The 19,489-nt window shown below is 41.0% G+C and overlaps 1 protein-coding gene across 2 annotated transcripts; it reads right to left on the bottom strand.

The window, feature by feature from the left end:
• Nucleotides 1–113: 113 nt before the first annotated feature.
• On the bottom strand, nucleotides 114–18,915 carry HSPA4 (heat shock protein family A (Hsp70) member 4). 2 transcript variants are annotated; one of them, XM_074883259.1, is made up of 19 exons: nucleotides 18,651–18,915; nucleotides 14,482–14,539; nucleotides 12,671–12,811; nucleotides 11,848–11,970; nucleotides 11,311–11,410; nucleotides 10,779–10,912; nucleotides 8,653–8,897; nucleotides 8,194–8,270; nucleotides 7,740–7,891; nucleotides 6,659–6,765; nucleotides 6,201–6,334; nucleotides 5,554–5,735; nucleotides 5,060–5,149; nucleotides 4,396–4,548; nucleotides 3,760–3,885; nucleotides 2,628–2,735; nucleotides 2,195–2,314; nucleotides 1,639–1,800; nucleotides 114–1,380 (listed from the first exon to the last, which is right to left on the bottom strand). In XM_074883259.1, the coding sequence occupies exons 1-19, from the start codon at nucleotides 18,755–18,757 to the stop codon at nucleotides 1,174–1,176; spliced, it is 2,526 nt and encodes an 841-aa protein (XP_074739360.1). In that variant the 5' UTR covers nucleotides 18,758–18,915; the 3' UTR covers nucleotides 114–1,173. The 2 variants fall into 2 exon arrangements, with proteins under 2 accessions (XP_074739360.1, XP_074739362.1); XM_074883261.1 differs by having other exon boundaries at nucleotides 12,671–12,747; nucleotides 18,651–18,914.
• Between the last annotated feature and the right edge of the window lie 574 nt (nucleotides 18,916–19,489).

Below are 19,489 nucleotides of genomic sequence, written 5' to 3'. Positions count from 1 at the left end.
AGACCTTGGTGCCGCAGGGCAGAGCCTTCACACGCCTCCAGCACCAGACACAGCCCTTACATCTACCCCGAGACAACCATCTCTTCCTCGCAATCAACAGCTGGAGAAGGTGATCCAGTAGAATCCAGTGCATTTATTTCTTGCAATATCTGAATGGGTGTTGCAGGTTTGGATTTTAAACACATACAAATTCATGTTTGCAAGTTTAATGACAATCAGTACTAGAAGCAAATTATTGTATAAAGCTCATAGAAAAAAAAATGCCGAACGGGTCAGGTCTTTCTTTTTCCTGGGGAAAAAAACAAACAAACAAAATAAAAGCCCAAGCATTCCAAACGAAGGCCTCATGGAAGCAAGCATACCCCCTTCAGAAAAAGTTAGGAACAAGTCAGAATCAACTCTCAGTGCAGGCAGCTGAAATACAAGTATTCATTCTTTCTACAAGCAGCTAATTTAACTAGAGACAAAAAGTTTACACGGTCTAATTAGCTGGGCAGTTTGCCAGGAATACACGTTTGTGTCTAAGAGCACATTCTTAGTCTGATCTGTGGGCGTGGACAGTTGCCCCTTTTTTGAGATCAGATAAAGGACTGAGTCAGGGCTGACCCTCCGCACTCACAAACCTACCGATACCACACACCCTGCTTCGCAAACCTCGTGTAACTATGAACTGTTCAAGTGCAACTCAAAATAAATCTAGAGTAGCGCGTTAACACTAAATTAAGGGCCAGATGCAGAAAGATGAAAGATGAGGCTGCAGCAGGCTCTGGGCTTCCTGCAGTCCCAGCATCGATGGGTAACGCTGTTGCCGCAATCCACGGGGGAAAGCGAACAGAGTGGGCCAAGTTAGACTTTAATTTGTGATCTCACACTACTTCAAAAGAAGATTGACTCAGAGACATTTAAAAAATGGAGAGTCAGCTTAGGGCTGTTGCTGTAGGTCTAGTAATACCACCAAAACTTCTAAATACAATCATAACAGCACGAAATACTGCTTATTTGACCAAGTAATTAGCTACCGAAGTGTTTCTGACTTGATGCATTGACCAAACCTCTCCAAAAGTTACTAAGAGTGCTGTGGTATTCACTTGCTTCAGTTTGTATTCAGAACATACAAAGTTGACAACTTAAAGCTTTATTGGAGTTTGCAATAATATAAACAAGTGCCGAAATTCAGTCAATGTCCATTTCGGGAAGCTTCTTGTCCGTGGCCGTGGGGGCAGCGGCCGCGGCGCTCTGCTCGCCGGCCGGGGACCCGCCGTTGGCCTCCCCTTGGCCTTCTACTGGTCCGTTGGCTTCGGTCGGTTTCTGCTCCTCCTTCGGGAGTTCCACTTTGGGTTTGGGTTTGGTGACTATAGGATTACAAATACTTGTCAATTCCTAGAAAAACAGAGAAATAAAACACTGTTAGAAATGTTTTTATCTACCAACAGTTGTACTTCAACCTGCTGCTCAAATCTAACGTTTGACACCACCCGATGGTTATTCAAGGCGAGGGCTGATGTTCCAATACACATTTAACAGATTAATACCCCACCACTGTCCTTCTATTACAGATTTCTCACCTCAGAGGTTTCTAAGCACAACTAGGCCAAGAAAGATTCTGCATAATTCACTGTATTTCCACGAAAGACTTACTTTAGTTTTAGCTTGGATGTCTTTAGCTTTTATAACCGGGTCCAAAGTAAGACTTCTCTTGTTCTGTAGATTAAGTTTATTGTTCATCCACTCCATAGCTTCATTTGCACTCTTCTCCACTTTTGCTACATCTGCTTCATCTAGATGGTCGTATTGTTCATCCTGAAACAGCCAAATGAGTAGTAGCTGTGCAGACATTTGTTTGGAACATCTGAACTGCATGCTTAGTTCTTCAAACTTTTAGCTTCAAAATACTAGGAAGAGCATTTAGCCCAAAGGCTGGTTAGCAGAGCAATTAATCTGATCACCCACAGCTCTAACCAGAGGGCCAAAGTTCTACTGCTGCTGGTGTTCTCCCCTCCATGAGGAAATCAGCACCTGATTAAAAAAGATTGTCAGGTTTTCAAGCCAACATCCAGTTCTGAAAATATGGTAAGCATCAAGAACTCAGAATCTAGCCAGGAGGTTGCACCAGCTTTTTGTTTAAAGGACCTTAAGATTCAGAAAAGATTTGTATCACTTTTTCGCATTTGCCAGAAATTAAGTATTCAAATACCTTTGCTTTGAACGCATGAACAGTTTTCATGTACTGTTGAATTTGCTTCCCTAAGTCCTCAAATGCTTTTGGTCTTTCCTCCGATTCTTGAAATCTTGCCTGAATAGGTTGACCCAGAGTCTGAAACAAAATACAGACATCAAAAACCACGCAGCACCACACCAAGATCCTGCAAGATTTCACAGGGTACATTCACATTTCTGAACTCCTATGGAACTTTCCCTCTTCCCTCCACTCACAGGAAAGTCTGAGTCTCCCTCAGCCCTGTATTGTCACAGGTCTATTGGCGCTCTGCTCCTCATGTCCTTGATGAGCAGATTGAGACGTTTGTTACCAGGGCTGATCTCTGAATCAGTAGACTTAAGACAGCTCCCTGCTTGACCAAAGTTCTCTAGATTCAGTAAATTCCAGTGGGAATGTAAGAACCACTTACCTTCAACTCCGTCAATTTATCAATGTAAATTTGTTTGGGTTGGTCTTCACCATCTTCATAAAGCCAATTTTCTGTATCTTCCAGCTTCAGTGTGAAGCTATTTCGATCCTGAAGCAATACATACAGAATAGGTAGGTGAGATAACTCTTATTAGATGGCAGATAGCATTAAAGGATACTTGGAACCTTTCCGGAAGGGTTACATTTTTAGAATGTAAAGAACTCTGTCTGAAACTATCTTATTTTAGTGAAAAATAAGATATTCTTCAGTATTGCTTCATGGTGGAGACCAGGCCTAAGGAAAAACCATCTAGACACCCACAGTTCAGATCAATACTGTTGCATAAAAGCCTGTTTTTTCCCCTTTTTATTTTTCTTCACATTTTCATCATCACTGTATGAGCAAGCCTGAGAAGAGTGAAACCGACCTGAGAAGAGTGAAACCAAGGTGCCATGAATCTCGCTTGACTCGTCCCAGTTTCAGCTCTGATGGAGGTACGTAGGCTCTGCCCACACCCTGCTGGCAAGGCTCCCATTGCCATCAGTGCAGATCCAGGCAGGAGTTGGAGTGATTTGTCTGACTAACATAGTCCTCTAACGTACAATTACATTAATTACACACCGAGCTCCTTTAGTACAACAGGGAAAGCTAATTAATAATACAAAGAGATTTTTAGGCAACCTGTACAGATACAGGTACCCACATTTAGTCAAACTAATCCCACCTACTATGTTCCTAGGTAGGGCTGTTCTTTCATTTATTTTTTTTAATCTTAAACTATTCCTAAATATTGACAAAGAGCCAAAATAGAGTAGGTTGCCTTAAAATGATTGTAGTGTGCAAGTGCTCCTAGCCTGTTTCAGCCTGAAAACACATGCTCTGATTAGATCTTAATTGCTACAACTGTTTCAGAGAAGAACACACAATATACCCTGGGTACCATCTGCTTGTACTTGGGCCACATTGAGAAGTTTATCTTCACAGCCAGGGAGGTTAAAAGCTACTTCTCCAAACTTACAGCCTGAAAATACAGTCTAAGTAAGCAGTATCTGATACAGGTCAAAGGTTACTAAAATACAACTGTTGATTGTAACAAAATATATTAGGAGACAACCAAGCCAGCAATACTTACATCTTCACTAACGAATTTCTCATAAACACCGCAGAGTTTGTCTCTCATATCATACACATACTCTTCCACTGCATTCTTGGCATCGTTCCTCTCTTTCTCTAGTTTATCCTGCATTATCATTTTACCCTGTGAACAAGTTGTCACATTAGTTGGCTAAAGAGCCAGTTATTTAACATTTATTACCAGGATACCTTGTTAGCAAAAGCTTATGTTTGACTAAAGATTTTGAAATTCTGTGGTTTACAGATCTGTTCTAAACACAGCATATGAACAAAGCCTAATTTCAGTTGGGGGGGGGATATCCAATACAGGGCAGAACAATCTTGCTCCATTTGAGGAACCTTCACCCTGATGGCAGCAGCCATTGAATGTCTTATAACTGCAGGTGATTTTGGAAATAATCACCCTGTAAACCAGCTTTCCTCCAGAACACCTCTTCAGTAAGAGTTACAGCGTTCACTTCACAGGAAGAATGTATTTTAGCTCCACAGGGCACTGTTCACCTCAGAAAAAACTGCATGTTTTCTTCCTTTCCATTTTTCTTGATCACCCTTACCCACTCACCATGTTTAATGAACAACAAAATTTCTGGTGATCAACTAGTGACATTTTTAGCTTGAGCAAGTGAGAGTTTACCTCGTTCTCAATGAACAAGTTCAGCATGTCTTTCCCTATCTGCCACACCAGCTGATTCTCAATGGGGAGGTCCACTGTGGTAGTCTTGACTTTAGCCTTCTTGGCTTGAGGTGGCTGATCCACTTTCTTGTCTTTTGACTCAGCCTGAGAAGTCTGCATTGAACAAATATATTCAAAGTGAAAACAGCATCACCAGTCAGTTCAAGTATTCAGGACTTAGAGCAGAAAAAGTATTATTGAGTTAGTGCACCTCAACATCAGAACTACATATTACCTGTCACTGACACTTCAGCTGCTGAAGTCAGAGATTATTAATGGAATTACAGCCCTTTTCTGGGCACAGAATATACATTCATGGGGATGATGGTGCTTACAGTAGGCCACTTCTCTAGTATTTAGTAATTTAGTTTTCAGTAACTTATTTCTTCCACAAACAGGAGACTTCACTCATTTTATCAGTACCAGGTCACTTGAGGTCTGCAGTTTCCACACCATTTACGTACTTCAAAATCTCTAATCACAACACAGACCACCAACAGATCCCAATAAAAATTCAGCTTCCAGAGCTGACAAAGGCAGCAGATGCTCTCACACACTACATATTCTCATGAATCTTCTGGAAGTATGCTACAAAAAAAATAGAAGTCTCAGATGTTCATGTTACCTCCATTTCTTCAGACTCTGCCTTATTTTCAGGTTGGGCTTGCTGTTGTTCTTCAGTCTTTTGTTGCTCTTCCTGGTCTACTTGCATCTTCTGAAATTCACAGAGATCCAATTTGACATTAATTAAATAATGCACATACAGATCACTGCTTCAGTTCTTAGGCTGATCACTTCACTTACACCTAATGCTCTTTAGGTACAAGAAACAGAATGAAAACCAAAGTAGAGCCTCAATCCATAAATTATAAGCTTCTAGTCTTTGCTTAGGGAGGCAACACTCCTAGCATAATGAAGAATTTCATCTATACCTCACAGTCCTGGTTAAGAGATCTGTTACTGGTGTAACATACTTCAATTAGTGCTTAATCACATCTTCGTATTTTAGTTGCTGGACACGTCTACTAAATCCTTACACAAGTCTTAGAACCTTCCCAGAACCTGGCCAACTGCACTTCATTGGTTTTCTAAGTAGCCAAGAGCAATGAAGTCGATTACCTCTTCCTCTTTTGCATGCTGATCTGTTTCCATAGGCTCTTCATTCTCATCAGATTTATGAACCTCCACTAAAGATGCACTTGAAACACTGAAGATGCCGTGAATATTTACTCTAACTTTGACTTTCACTTTCGAACTGGATCCATCTGTTTGAGGAGTGACCTTCTGAACCAAGAAGTGAGCTAAACAATCCCAGAAGGAAAAAAACATACCATTTTATTAATGTAATCACTGAAAGTAAAGCCTGATTGTTGCTGACAATGGATCACTGCAATGCACTCAGAGGGTATCAAATCCTACTCAAGTCCAACAATTCAATTTTTTACTCAGCAATGCTAGGACACACAACTATCAGAAATTCTCTGCAGTATGCTGTAAAAGCTTGTGTTACTTGTATCAAAGTAAGACTGCAGTGCTGAGCAGGTGCCTTTCAAATTTGCTCCAACATCAGGATGCTTTTTATTTAGCCTATTTGTCCACAAACTTCATGTTACTCCACTCATTTTGCTGTGGATCCATGCCTTTGGAAACCTGTCCCTACAGCATTTGTAGTAGGTTGCACTTTCCAGACCACAGAATTAGTCAAAGAAGTCCTGAAACATGTACAAGACTATTAGTAAAGCTTAAAGTGACAAAATGGTCTTAACCTATAGCAGGATCTGGGTAAGGCAGCTCCTTGGGAGAACTGTAGTAGGCCTCGAGAGTAAAAGGTTCCTTTCTGTAGAATGTGAGGACCTTAGAAAATGGAGCAGCATGGTTCTTGGGAAAGACCTCACAGTCACTGTAAGACAAAACAGAGCATTTGTTTGGTATGTGGGATGATGCATCTGAGAAAGTTAATGAAACTTTTCTAGATATCTTATACCTTAAGGAAAAGCTTCTTTAAGAGGTGACAAAACAGACTCCTAACCTTTTAGGTTAAAGGAAGACCAATAGCCATGTAGGAAGTGCCAAAGTGCCACCCATCCTTGCTTTTGTTTTCCACTGTCATTAACTTCAGAAAAAGTATCAAAATTTGAGTTGTTAAATGGGCACTGCTCTAGAAGTGTTATTTACTTTAGTCGTCATCATTTAGTAATCGTGCAAGAAGATTGAACTTTTTTACCTTAACCCTTCCTCTGCTGGTGAATTCCATCGTAAAGAAATAGGATACGGTATCAAATCTGTGATAGAAAACTCTCTCACTTTGAAAGCCGGGGATAAAATAGCACACTGAAAGAGCACAAGAGCCATATTACAAACATTCAAACTTCAGGCGAACAGTAATTTAATTCAGCAAGTAGCTATTTATGCTGCTTAATATGTAGATTACTCTAGCTTCAAGGAGACCAATACTGGTGGACTTGGAACCTGCATAACAAGCACTGGCAGCTCCTACGTGCCCTTCCTTTCCAGGAGGGTGCCATGATCTGATCACACTGAAAGCGGAAATACACAAGTTTTAGTTTAGAGTCATTGCGTTGTTTGGTTTGCTATGGTTAAGCTACTGAGTTGTTTTTAGTGCCAATATAAGAAATCAAAAAACCCGAAAGTTACTCTCTAGAGTGACATAGTACCAGTTTTTTTGTATATCATAACACAAAATTCTCTTTTTAAGCAGATTCCAATAGCTAGTTTGTACCACTGATCGAACTGTAAGTACACATTAAACATCTGAAGAGAGAAATGAGGTGATCAGAGCGAAGTTAAGATGCATTTAAGAGATGGCAGCACTAGTAAGTATGGAGTATTACTACTGCTTAAGCCATTCAGCAGTGACTGATTCCACCTGAAGACACAGATTTCCATTAGCAAGAACCTAATCCTTCAGTTTTCAAGCAATCACCGTAACACAAGTTTATTAGTAGTTCTATAAAATCTGTTTTTTTCCCCCCGCCCTGTTTAACCTAGGCACCCAAAGGAGCCTTGAAGAGAAAACAACATGAACTTTATCAGTCCCAGCTTCCAGCCACAGCAGAAGTCAAGTACACGTTTCACTTCAACACACTACACTGATCCACTGATTTGGCTTAGACAAACAGCCCAGAGCAATCCCTTAAAGCTGCTATTTTCCTAACTGCTTTCTTGAAGCTTATCTATTCTACGATACACATGAAGTATCTTTCACATTACCTGCAGACTCTGGCTCAAATATTCATGGGTTTCAGTAAAAAATACTCACAGCTAAAACAAACAGCACTTTTTACCTGCAGTGCACAACCTCGTGCAACAGCCTCATCTGCATTCAAAGTCGTACTGACTTCTTTGCCAAAAAATTTACTGATCTTCTCTTTAACAGCAGGGATTCTTGTGGTACCACCAATTATCTCTACTGCATAAATATCCTCCTTCTTTAACTCTAGAAAGGAGTCAGACATTAGTTTTTATAGATTAAATGTTTGTTTCACATTAATATGCTGACATTGTCAACTAAGAGTTCCACTAGACCAACCACTATTTTAAGCTTGCTCTCCATGTGTCTAAGCACTAAGAACTTCAGATCTTAGCTTGTGTGAGAACGTTTTAAAAAGCTTGCGACCACTAAGCGAGAACTTGTTCGCTGTGCTAAATCCATCTGTCCATTCTGTCAACACCCAAAGGAAGCTTGTGTTGTGGGGGTCTCTTTTCTGTATGCAGAACACAGAACACGTATACACTTACTGGCTTGCTCGAGCACGCTGCGAAGGGGTGGTTCCACTCTTGCAAGGAGCCCATCACACATCTCTAAAAATTTACTTCTGTTGGAAGAAGCCATAAAGCTATAGCACACCATAAGCACATTAATACTGCAAATACAACAGCATGCCAAAATTGGAAGAATGCCATTTTAACTACGTACTGCAGGGTTTTCTCCCCACCCCAGTCCCAGTTCTATACTTATTTAGGATATTCTCCCAGACAAACGTGGTTCTAGTAACCCAAGCACACTTGCAACATCCACAGCACTCCCTGCTAACTCCAGGCCACTGACTAAACACCATCATTTTGAACAGCAGCCCTGCACATCTTGTTCTTACACTTCCCACCTCCCTCCAGCCCTAACAACTGGTACTTTATACTAAGTTTCTTTCTGGACTGAAGGGTACTCTAAAGCTTACTTTTATAAAGTATAAGCATTACCTGTTCATTGTTCCAGAGACATCTATGTCATTCATGAAGCATTCTATGTTCATCGGGAGATCAGAGGCATTAGCACTCATCAATTTTTTCAGTTTTTCACATTCCTGGTATAGCCTCAACAACGCACGAATCTTTGACTTTATGTCTAGTTTATATTTCTTTCCAAATTCTTCACAAAAGTATTCAACTAACATTTCATCAAACTTCCTGCCTCCAAGTGTTGTATCAAATGATGTAGCAAGGACCTTAAAAAAATTGAACTCTTCAGTAACAGCACAATTTGTCATTACTTCAGTGAAACCTATTAGCAGTTAAATTCAAAGCATTTCTTTGTTTCATATATAGTCCAACTCTGAACCAAAACAAGTATCACAACATTATTATGGAGGAAGAATTAGACTGGTGCAACCACAACAGAAAAAATCCAGTAAAGTTCATTTTTATCCTGCCCTTGCCATCACCAGCGAGTGACAAGTTTTTTTTGATAAGCCCCATCTAGAAGCCTAACCTACCCCAAACAATAAAGCCATGTCCCATACTCATCTTTCATATTTTGTGGATGCTGCTGGCAACAATTAAGCCATTCTCTTGTATTTCAGGACAACCTAAGTAGCAATTGCATCACTAACATCTGATAGTTTATGTGGATTGCAAGTGCAGAAACAACCACACATATCCTAAGGGATGCTCTTTCTTTAAAGCCTACCAAGTCTAAACCATGACTTTTGTAGCTGATAGTAGATACATTCAAAATGGTGTTGAAGAAAGAACCATCAATACCACTGACAAATTCTGACAGCTACACAAATATTGGACCACTCTGTGAATGGTAACTCACAAGAATTGCAGCACATACATGCAGTAGCTACAAGTTCCAGGAGGAGAAAAAAAATCATTCCTATAATGCTAAAAAGCAGCCTTGGGCACCCAGCCTTGCTGTAATGAGGTGACAACTTTAAAAAGAAATTTAGGAAGATAGGGCAAGGCTTAGCAACACAATCTGTTCAGTAACTTGTGCTGTAGGCAGACCATCAGAGTTTCCAAATTCTGCTTAGCCACTGTCAGTTTGAATTATGTCCTGGCTTAATATTTGATGCCTCATAAGGGTGGAACATGCTTACACCAAGCTAAAAATAAAACACGAAGAGAGTAAGTGTTACTAACTCTCACAAATAGGTGCTCACGAGGGAATTATCTGCAAAGAATATCTGTAGCCCATCCACCTCAGCTGATTCTACTCTTTAAACACACTATGCCCTTTTTTTAGTAAAACCTTAAAGTATCACATTATTCTCAATACTCTTTCAAACTAGGTTTGGTCTCCACACTGTTTTAACTGCCTTGCTGTCCAGCTCTCCATTCTATACTCAAAAGCATCCCTTCACTACTCCTATGGCTTCAAAGTTCAAAAGACAAATCTGAGAGAAACACAAAGTAGTTTATATCTCCTCACAAGAGGAGACGTAACTACAACAAAACTAGTGTTCTCACAACTCTTGCCTTCTCTTCGTTTCACTACCCCATGCTTTAAAATTTGTCTTTGGTTCTCTAGCAGATTAAAAGAAAGTCATTGGAACTGCAAGAGTCCAGATTGTAATCTTAAAAAAGCCAACTAAGGAATGTTAGTATTTGCTGGAAAACAGTAACGCTTTGGCAACTCACACTTAGAAGCACACTAACTTGCTTATCTTCTGTTTGCAGCTTAAAGTAATTAAGAATGCTTTTACTTTTTTTTTTTTACACGAGCACCACAGTGCTAAAAAAATGTGTCAGTTACACCATTCTAGGAATTCCTGTTTTAATGCTAGATCTCACAGCTGAACTAGAGTATGTTTTGAAAGCAGCATCCAGTCAGATAATTTCTGAACAGATCATTTATTCCAGGTTTTTTATTCTCTGCCAAACTCTGCTGATTAAGGCATGTTTGTCTCCTCCACATACTGCTCAGAAGCTCTCTAGTTCCCTGCCCTACTTTTAACTCCAGACCAAGTGCAATTTTAAGAATACAAATTGAGCTGTCTGGATGCACTTATGTAAAGACAGGCAAGCTTGCCTGTCACAGGCCGTGTATGTACTGGTGAATATTTCTACTGGTAATTAAAATGGATGCATAACAGATTGTTTACTTTCAGTTTTCCTTTGTTGAATGCACAAACAGAAACTTGATATGCAGAATGCCCCATATCCACAAAAACAACATTCCGTGGCTTCTCTTCCAAGGCAGGCAGGTCTTGCTTATAGATTCCATATGCAAGGGCAACTACAGAGAGACAAGAGTCAAAGAGTATAGTTAGGACATTCAGTTTTGTAATTCGTTAAGAAATACATGGTACATCAGTAAACAGCATTAGCATTTCATCTACTTTTCAAGCTACATAAATTGATACCTTGTTAAAATAATTCCCAGCACCAATGAACACGGAAGAACATTAAACAGTATCAGTCCCTCCCAGCAGCTGCATTAAAACAGGTATTCAAGAAATACCTTTATGCCTCTAAAGCAATAAAAAAACATGACCAGAGCTTAAGAAACTTTATGATCAACTAATCTATTTTAAGTTTACAAAACCAGCAGTAATTCCAGAGTGCATGCATCAGTGACAGATTAAAAGCCCTTTTATCTAAAAAAACTACAATACTAAGTGAGGGAGTTATTACCTGCAGTTGTTTCATTTATTAGTCTCAGACAGTTGAGACCAGCAATCTGTGTGGCATCCATCACAGATCTCCTTTCTGCATCTGTGTAGAAAGAAGGAACCTGCAAGAAAATCAGACAGCCAATATTAACCTTTAGAAGAGCCATCTTTAGCAAACAGTTACAAGTGTGTAGAGTCAGTACAGAGCACAGCTGAGGCATCCTTCAAATTTAGTGATCATTTCAGTTGCAACAGAGAAAAAGCAAAGAAAACATTACATGAAGACAAAGTTACTTTTTGTGAATCTTTTTCCATTCTGTCTCACAAGCCACTCTAAGAGCAAAGAACCAGAAACAAGTATCTGTTATTTGTGCTGCTCATTAGCAGCAATTTAAGACTTCTCACCGTTAATGAAGTCTAGTTTTGAAGAAGAGATGCAAGATTCAGTTTTAAACAGAAAATAAATACCCGAATATTCAAGTTTAATGGACAATTTAACGCTGTAATCATTTCAGTTTGATACCAAATATGTAAGACTGACTTACTATCACATACTTACAGAAACAACACAGTCAACTACAGGCTTCTTAAGCGCATTCTCAGCGGTCTCTTTTAATTTGGTAAGAAGCATTCCTGTCACCTGTTCAATAGTAAAGTTTCTTTCTTCTTCCATATACATGGCCTTCAAATAAAAGTTGTGTACACATGTGTTACACTACAGTAAAAACCACACACTACAAACATTAGACATGCAAGAAAGTCTTTCCTAAAAGCAAGCTTAAACAGGAACACAGCTCTAGACAGCCTTCTCCAATAGCCTAGCTCGTGCACAGCAGCTGAGAGGAGATAATACACAAACACTGGAATGCATGTTTAAGAATTCACATACACAAAGCTGCTCTGGACGCAGTTTGGTTTTTTTAACTCCTAATTGCTCAACAATGCCTAGGATGCCTTCCTCCCTACTGTTCTGGACTAAGATAGTTGTTGCTAAAATCCAATTTCAGCCATTGCTGAAAGAGACAAATTCTTACCATTTCACCCAAAGCACTAAGCTGCCATCTTACACTCTTGCAGTATCTGGACAGCAGCTAAATAAGTACACTGGTGACACAGCTTGTCTTCCAAATTCACCAGGCAGTGAAGGAAAATAGCACTGCTAAAACAGTTTGTGTGGGACTGGCTCTGCAAGGCAGTCTAACTGTAAAATCAGTCTCACCCAACGCCTGGAGAGACTATCTGTGTTATTAGCCCTTTATTCCCTCTTTAAGGCTTTCCATTCACAAGAGAACGGGAACTACAGCGAACAGATTCAAAATAAAGAGATAAAAGGAAACTATCAGTTTCCTCCTCTGGCTCTTGTTCAAATATGCCAGACTTACCTTGATGCCAGTTGAGCCCGTTGGCAGCTGGACAAGTTCATACGCAAGGCTTGCTTTTTCAGCTTGAACAAAGGGATCTGAGAATGCACGACCATGAAATCTTTTAAAACTTTGTACTGTATTCTTTGCATTTGAAATAACCTAGAGGAAAAGAAATCTTTAATACAGCGTGTCAGGGGAACATCTGAATTTCAAACAGAAGACAGAGTTTTGTTCTCATGCTTCTCTCGCCAGAATATTTTTGTCATTTGTATCTTAATAGTATCAAGGCAGTTGCTAGAAGGCAACTTCCCTCTGATTGCTGAGGCAACCTACAGGAATTTGAGATTTAAAATAAAATGTGTGCTAGAAAACAGAGCCAAGATTCTATCAAAAACTGATTAAGACAGCAGTCAATTTCCATAGTGTATGTGTAGGACACTAAAAATGTTAGCGAAGTGTCTCTCCCATTTACCTGTTTCCTACCACCCTACCTTTCTACGGCGCTGCAGCCAGTAATTTCACAAACATAACAAGCATATTGATGTAAACTCCAGTTCAGGTTCACCACACGCATGTGACAGTCAATACACAGATATTCTCACAAAACAGCTCAAGGACCTCGTCATGAAGCTTTAAAAAGTCAGGAGGGCCCCAAGGTGATACTGTCAACTTGATTTAACTGACAAAAGGTAGATCGTCTTTTATTAACAGCAGAGATCAGCACAAATGGAGAAGTGAAACGTCATTATAGCTTTTTCTCACATAGTGAAAGTAAACTTGTTTAATTCTTTCATTTACATTAGAGCAAGACACATGCGAAAAAAATACAGTAATTGACAAAGCAGACAAGCACTCCACTATTTAATATTTACCTGGGATTCAGTTTCAGTCAAGTGGCTATTTCCTAAGTAACCTGGTTCTGATTCTCTGTAAGTTTAGTTTCTGCAGGACATACCTCATCTCTACTGGATCTCTGTATCAATGAATTTCTTTAAGCTAAGCAGACACTCAATTCCAGAAAAAACATCTGTATTTAGTTCTAGTACAGTTCTTCTGTTCTTGAGTAACATGGCTGTGTCCAGTCATTTTTGTATTCTAGATAATGAATCTTCACACATCTCTAGGTATTTTAGGCTAAGAAAAACCAAGTGTTTGAATAGTCACTTCCTGTAGAGGACTTCAAAAGAAAAATCACGTTTTATAGGGGTTTCGCAGCAACACAAGATACGATACAGCAGGACCCAAAAGTCACAGGCAGGACAAATCAGCTTAACTTCTTCTCAGTCCTTAAATCATATTTACCTACCTACACTAACAGAAACTCGGAGTATGGCAAGAGCACCTAAGAGATATTTAGGTTGTGATTCAACCAGAGAGTCAAGAAAGCTATATATATTTACACTCAAGTACGTCCCCTTTCTGCCAGAACTATGCACTTAGTGGAATTCTACAGAATGTAGTCACGTCATTAAAAGCTATTAATTAAAAGCAAACGAACTGGAACAAGCTCAGGTAGGATGAAACACTACTGCTTAGCTTAGAATTTACATTCACAACCTGAAAAAATTGGTATTTATCAGAATTTAAGAGGCAAAGACTGTTTTTTTTGTACATTTCATTATGTGCAGCGATCAACCCTTAGATTTCTACCCAGAGGACAAAGCAGCATCACATGCTGAACAGCTGAATTAAGCTCAGCTGTTCATTACAGTTACAGAGACACTAGGACACCAGCTCAGAGACATTTGTAATCTTCAATGATAAAAAATACATTCTGCCACTCTGATTTTAGACTACTGATGTTGCTTTTACCCAAACTATACGCTCACCTGGCTTTTTGCTGCAGCACCAATTGAGCGATTCTTGGGTCCAAAGGCTATACATGATCTATAATAAGAAGAAAGATTTCCAGTTAGTAAGTGATTCGTAGAACTGCACATCTTTTTGTTCAAAAGTGTTGATAATATTAATTAAGACTAGGGATATTTTAAACAGTATTTGGTTCATTAAGAAAGTTGGCCACTCACTGCAATACATGCATGGAATGTTCTGTGAATTCTGGAAACAGGCACTCTAAGTTCAGTTAAAACAGCAATGCTCCTCTCTGCAGAACAGCACTAAAACCAAACTTATTCATGCTACCTCAAGTTTCACATCTAAGTAATAATTGGGTAGACACCCTTTATCTCAATAATTAGTCATACACCTAAGTCACTCAAAGATAAGTAATACAGGAAACATTCAACTGTTCAGAAGAAATACATGAGTTAAATCAGATAGCAAGAAAGTCATTCCTACACGTCTGTACCAAATGCTAACTAAGGTTTCTAGTTTTAAAGCAACCTCTGCAGGTTTTTTACTTCTGCTCTTAAAGAAAGACTGATGTTTATGAATTTAATCTGTACTCACTGAAATAAAAATCATACTTTACTCAAAACTGCTTTGTGACAGCCTGCAGTTCTGAAAAGACAGGAGCATTTTTTAAATTCTTTTTGGAGAAATTCCTAGTCCTATTAAGCCTCTTGATTTAAATATTCAACAAACTGTGGAAGCCCTAACAAATTAAATCCAGCCCTCTAATCCAAGTTCCTCATACCACTGAGGTAAACTTACTGGGGAAAAAAAATTGCTCTAAGTCAAGCAGATCTTTACTATTCACCCAACACACTAACAGCGTAATGAAGCTGCTCTCTCTGCAGCAGGTCAAGAATCTGCTTTACAGCAGGGTTATGCCATAGGGCTGCCACAAGAAACAAACTCCAACTCAGCCTGAGGTTTAGAATCCGTCTTCCAAACACAAACTGTCAAAACCAGAATTGAAGACTAGAGTGATATAATTGCACTGGGTTTGTATCTTCTTCCAATTTATTAATAACTTAACAAATTAAACAATACCCACCCTAAAGCATATGTTGCAACAGAATTAACATTTCTGAATGAATCTGTTATTATTTGAAACAGCTATTCAAGGGATTAGTTAACAAAACCTGGGGAATTTCTGTGCTATGCAGACCCTAAGGCCCACGCTAAGGGAGCAGGAGCTGCAGAGCATACAGCTAAAAATCTAAACGAGCCCTGAGCAGAAAGCTAGTTATCAATTTACTCTGCTCTCCAGAAAGGAGTTAAGACATGAACATGAATTGTTGCTTTTCTCACGGACCAAAAAACTATATCCAGCCACTTCACTGCTAAATTCACAAGCCATCAGCCTCCATTCACCACAAGTCCACTAATTTATAGAACTCTTTAAACCTGCCAGACTAAAACTTCAAGGTAGAAGTCTGTCTCAACAGAAGGACAGAGCACAGTAATCAAAAATACAGGTTTCCATATTACACACTAGGAATAAAACCCTTAAGTGCCTACATTCTTCCTGACCACGCTCGTCCCCTGCTTGGCTTCATGAACAGGCAAGCTTCTCCGAGGAGCTGCAGCTGGACAGACGGGGTGGCTCTAACTCGGCTCTGCTCCGTCCCTTTCTGTCCCTTTCTGCCCATCCCAACCCTTCTCCCGAGTTAGGCCTGGCTCCAACCGAGCCTCGGGGAGCTGCACAGGGACCCAGCGCAGAAGTCAGCTCAAGGGGAAAGAGGGAGGGAAGGAAGAATTTTCAGCCAGTCTCATTCCTCACATTAGTTCACCATAGGAACCAGGGTTAACTCATTAAATACAAATTATACTATTACACAGTTTACTGGACATTGAATAACTAACCATAGCATTTTAAATAGAAACATAATCACAGGGAAGGTCAGAGGTCTAACGAAGCAACTTAAGCAGAGCTGTGAACTTCCATAACACACCTGCAGGCACTACCTCACCCTCAGGTACCCTCCCACCCACCTTCACCTCCTTGGAGGACACCCCCATCCTCTGACAGCGCATTTCCTCTACACTGAAGAGCAGCACAAGCTTCTGAAGATCAGTTACAACTATTGCACTTAATCGAAGGCCCTTCATCCTTATGGAGATAGCTTCATTATCTTACTTTTTTTTTCTTCTCCTCATTGGTTACTAGCTTTCTCTCTACCAACTTTTCCATTTTAAGAGTACCTTATTCAAGGCACAAACATGGTTTGCACTGCTTTTGGATACACAAGTTCAAATTTTATAGGATTCTGGAAAAATCCAAGCACAGAGCTGGACACAGATTCAGTGAGAACGTCATCTGTGCTGCTGAACCAAGTACAATATATTCAGAAGGGTTTACTTTGCCCATACAAATGATCACAGTAACACACACCTGCTAATCCTTCCCAAAACTTACATGTCATCATAGAAAACAGTGTTTAACCCTGACCATGAGTTGATCCCTGAGGAAACCTGTCACAACACCTCGCACAACTACCCCCACAGCTCACTGTAAAGAAATGCTAAGCACTGACTTTCTGAACCAGGCTTTCTGTTTCCAAGACAGACACTTAGAAGTTATTAATGATTTCTTTCAATAGAGGTGTTTGCTTACAGAATGGTTTTCTGCATTCCCTCCAAACAGTACTTGGAGATTAAGTCTTGTTAAAAACTATCATTTTCATTATGCTAATTTTTACCAATTTCATTTTAGCCTTTTGTAACCGAATTATTTCCTGAAAGATGCACTGTGTCAGATATTTTATACAGCTTATCTCCTTCGATGAGATCTGTGTTCATATCTCAACTATATATAAGTAGAACTTCCAACTCCCTGAGGACCAGATACTTAGAGCTATTAGAAGACTGCTTTGAAATTCTTTACATTAAATATTTTTCTAGTACATCTAACCTTTACACTTACATATTATCGAGAATACTTGAGAGACAAGTCCTTACTCTAGCACATGTACTGAATTAAAAACTTCCTTCTCCATTTACTCATTGCTTAGAGACAGTAACAGGCAAACAGAGCTGAGGTATTGTCTAATGAGACGCAAGGTCATTTTCGGTCCCTGGTCTTTTTAAAGAGATGTGAGGGATCTAAAAAAACCCCAAACCTAGATGCAATTGTCTCAAGACAGCTATTTACTTTAGTATATTCTTAAAATAAAGCTATACCACAACATACAGCAAGCTGTAGAAATACTTTTAAGTCCACTTTCTAAACAGTTCCCCTCCAGCTCTGATTCACTAGAAGTTCCCCTTCCACCTTTATTTTGCAATTCATTCTTAGACAAGTTTTACCCCAGTGCTCCCCCTCCTTCTTAGCACGTTTTTTATTAAAACTAGGCAATGCACACCCTTCTTGAGAAATGTGTTGAGAGGCCTATTTCTATAAGCAGAGTTAGAATATACTGTACACCCTGTCAAGTGTAACGTGCTTGAGGTCCAAGCTCACCAGCCAACTGCACTGTAAGGCAGTTCCCCTCGCAGGGGGCAGGTGTCTGACTCTGTACTGCCTGTTCACATTCCACCTCCCCATAACTTGTCAACCTGGTGACCACCTTCAAGGGAGTCTCTCAAAGACCCAACACTCAAAACAAGTGCAAGTTTTTTGAGAGCCCTTGCTGAACAAAGAAACACACAGACTGAAGGCAAGGCTGCTAAGCAGCTTTCCCAAGCTTTGGCCCAACGGCCAAGGAGCTCGCACAGAGCTAAGCACCAGCTCAGCGTCAGCCCGGCCGCGCTGGGGGAAACAGGACTTGAGCTGCAGGAGAACAAAAAGATGTGCCAGAACACGGCGTATAAATGTACTGGAAATTAAGCTTTGTTACGTCCAGCAGTCGAGGATACGGATGCTTTTTCTTATATTCACGCACCCTGTAAGCGCACAGCCCTGGCTCACGGAGGACACGCTGGTCCTACCCCCCCCCGAGACAGAGGGTCACCCGCAGCACCTCTCCCCGCCTGCCGCTGGCTACCCGGCCTTTCTTGAAGCACTTATTTACCGAGCCCGCTGCTCCGGGCCCGCCGCGGGGGGAAGCGCAGCGCCCCCAGACCCCGCCTGGGCTCCCTCCCCGGGAAGGAGGCGGGAGCGGGCCCGGCCCGGCGGGCGCCACTGCCCTCCCGCCGCCTCAGCCCCACTCACGGCGTGCTGCGGTCGCTGTACTCATTGGCGATGGTCTCGATGCCGCCGGCGCGGGCCACGGCCACATAGCAGCTCTGGAAACCCAAATCGATGCCCACCACCGACATAGCTGCGAGCGGGAGAAGGAGCGGAGGCGCCGGAGGAGCCGCGGCTCGGCCCGTTTAAATGCGCGGCGGCGGCGGGCGCTGCCTCCTCGGGGCGGGGGGACTTCTCGAAAGATCCCGTCGGGCCGCGGCCGGGCCGAGCGCTGAGGGGAGAGGCGGGAATCTCGCGAGACTGGCGCCGAGAGCTACTGCGCAGGCGCGGGAAGCGCCGGGGGCGGGGCCGGACAAGGGCCACGCCCACTCGGCGGAGGTCACGCCCACTCAGCGGGGGCTGCCCCGCCCCTTTCTCCTGTGCGGAGGGTGGTTGTTCTTGCCATCATCTCGTCAGAAATGGAGAAAAATGCGATGAAGTCAGAACTTGGCAGCACTGCAGAGGTCTTTGTGGTATTACTTCCTTTCGCGTTTGAGGCTTTACGAAGGTGTTCGTGGCTTTCAGTGCAAATAGGCCATTTTATTTATTTTTTTTTTCCCCTGTGATGTAATCACCAGATTATAACAGATGGGGCTTGAACGAAAACAGTGTGCCATGAGATTTAAAAAAATAAAATCACAGTTTCTGAAAGCACACACAGGTTTTGCAGAAAAGGACCTAAACGCCCCTTGAGTATTTATATTTGCCGTTAGGCTATTGTCATTTTGTGGCCTATCAATTCAAGGGGAGCACACCGGTGATTCTACCTCAATGCTCCCAAAGTTACAACGAAATCTCATTTTTTTCTATTTTAAAAACCTTGA

Source organism: Strix uralensis, chromosome 14 (genome assembly GCF_047716275.1).
Source record: "Strix uralensis isolate ZFMK-TIS-50842 chromosome 14, bStrUra1, whole genome shotgun sequence".
In the NCBI taxonomy this organism is placed as follows: domain Eukaryota; kingdom Metazoa; phylum Chordata; class Aves; order Strigiformes; family Strigidae; genus Strix; species Strix uralensis.
This window is presented reverse-complemented; position numbering and strand designations above follow the sequence as displayed.

Coding starts and splice junctions, on each gene's coding strand:
- HSPA4 (XM_074883259.1), bottom strand. CDS start 18,757: ATGTCGGTGGTGGGCATCGATTTGGGTTTCCAGAGCTGCTATGTGGCC. Junction 5,736..6,200: donor TTACCCAGATCCTGCTATAG/GTTAAGACCATT, acceptor GGGATTGTTTAG/CTCACTTCTTGGTTCAGAAG. Junction 2,736..3,759: donor AGAAATTCGTTAGTGAAGAT/GTAAGTATTGCT, acceptor GTATTGCTTCAG/GATCGAAATAGCTTCACACT.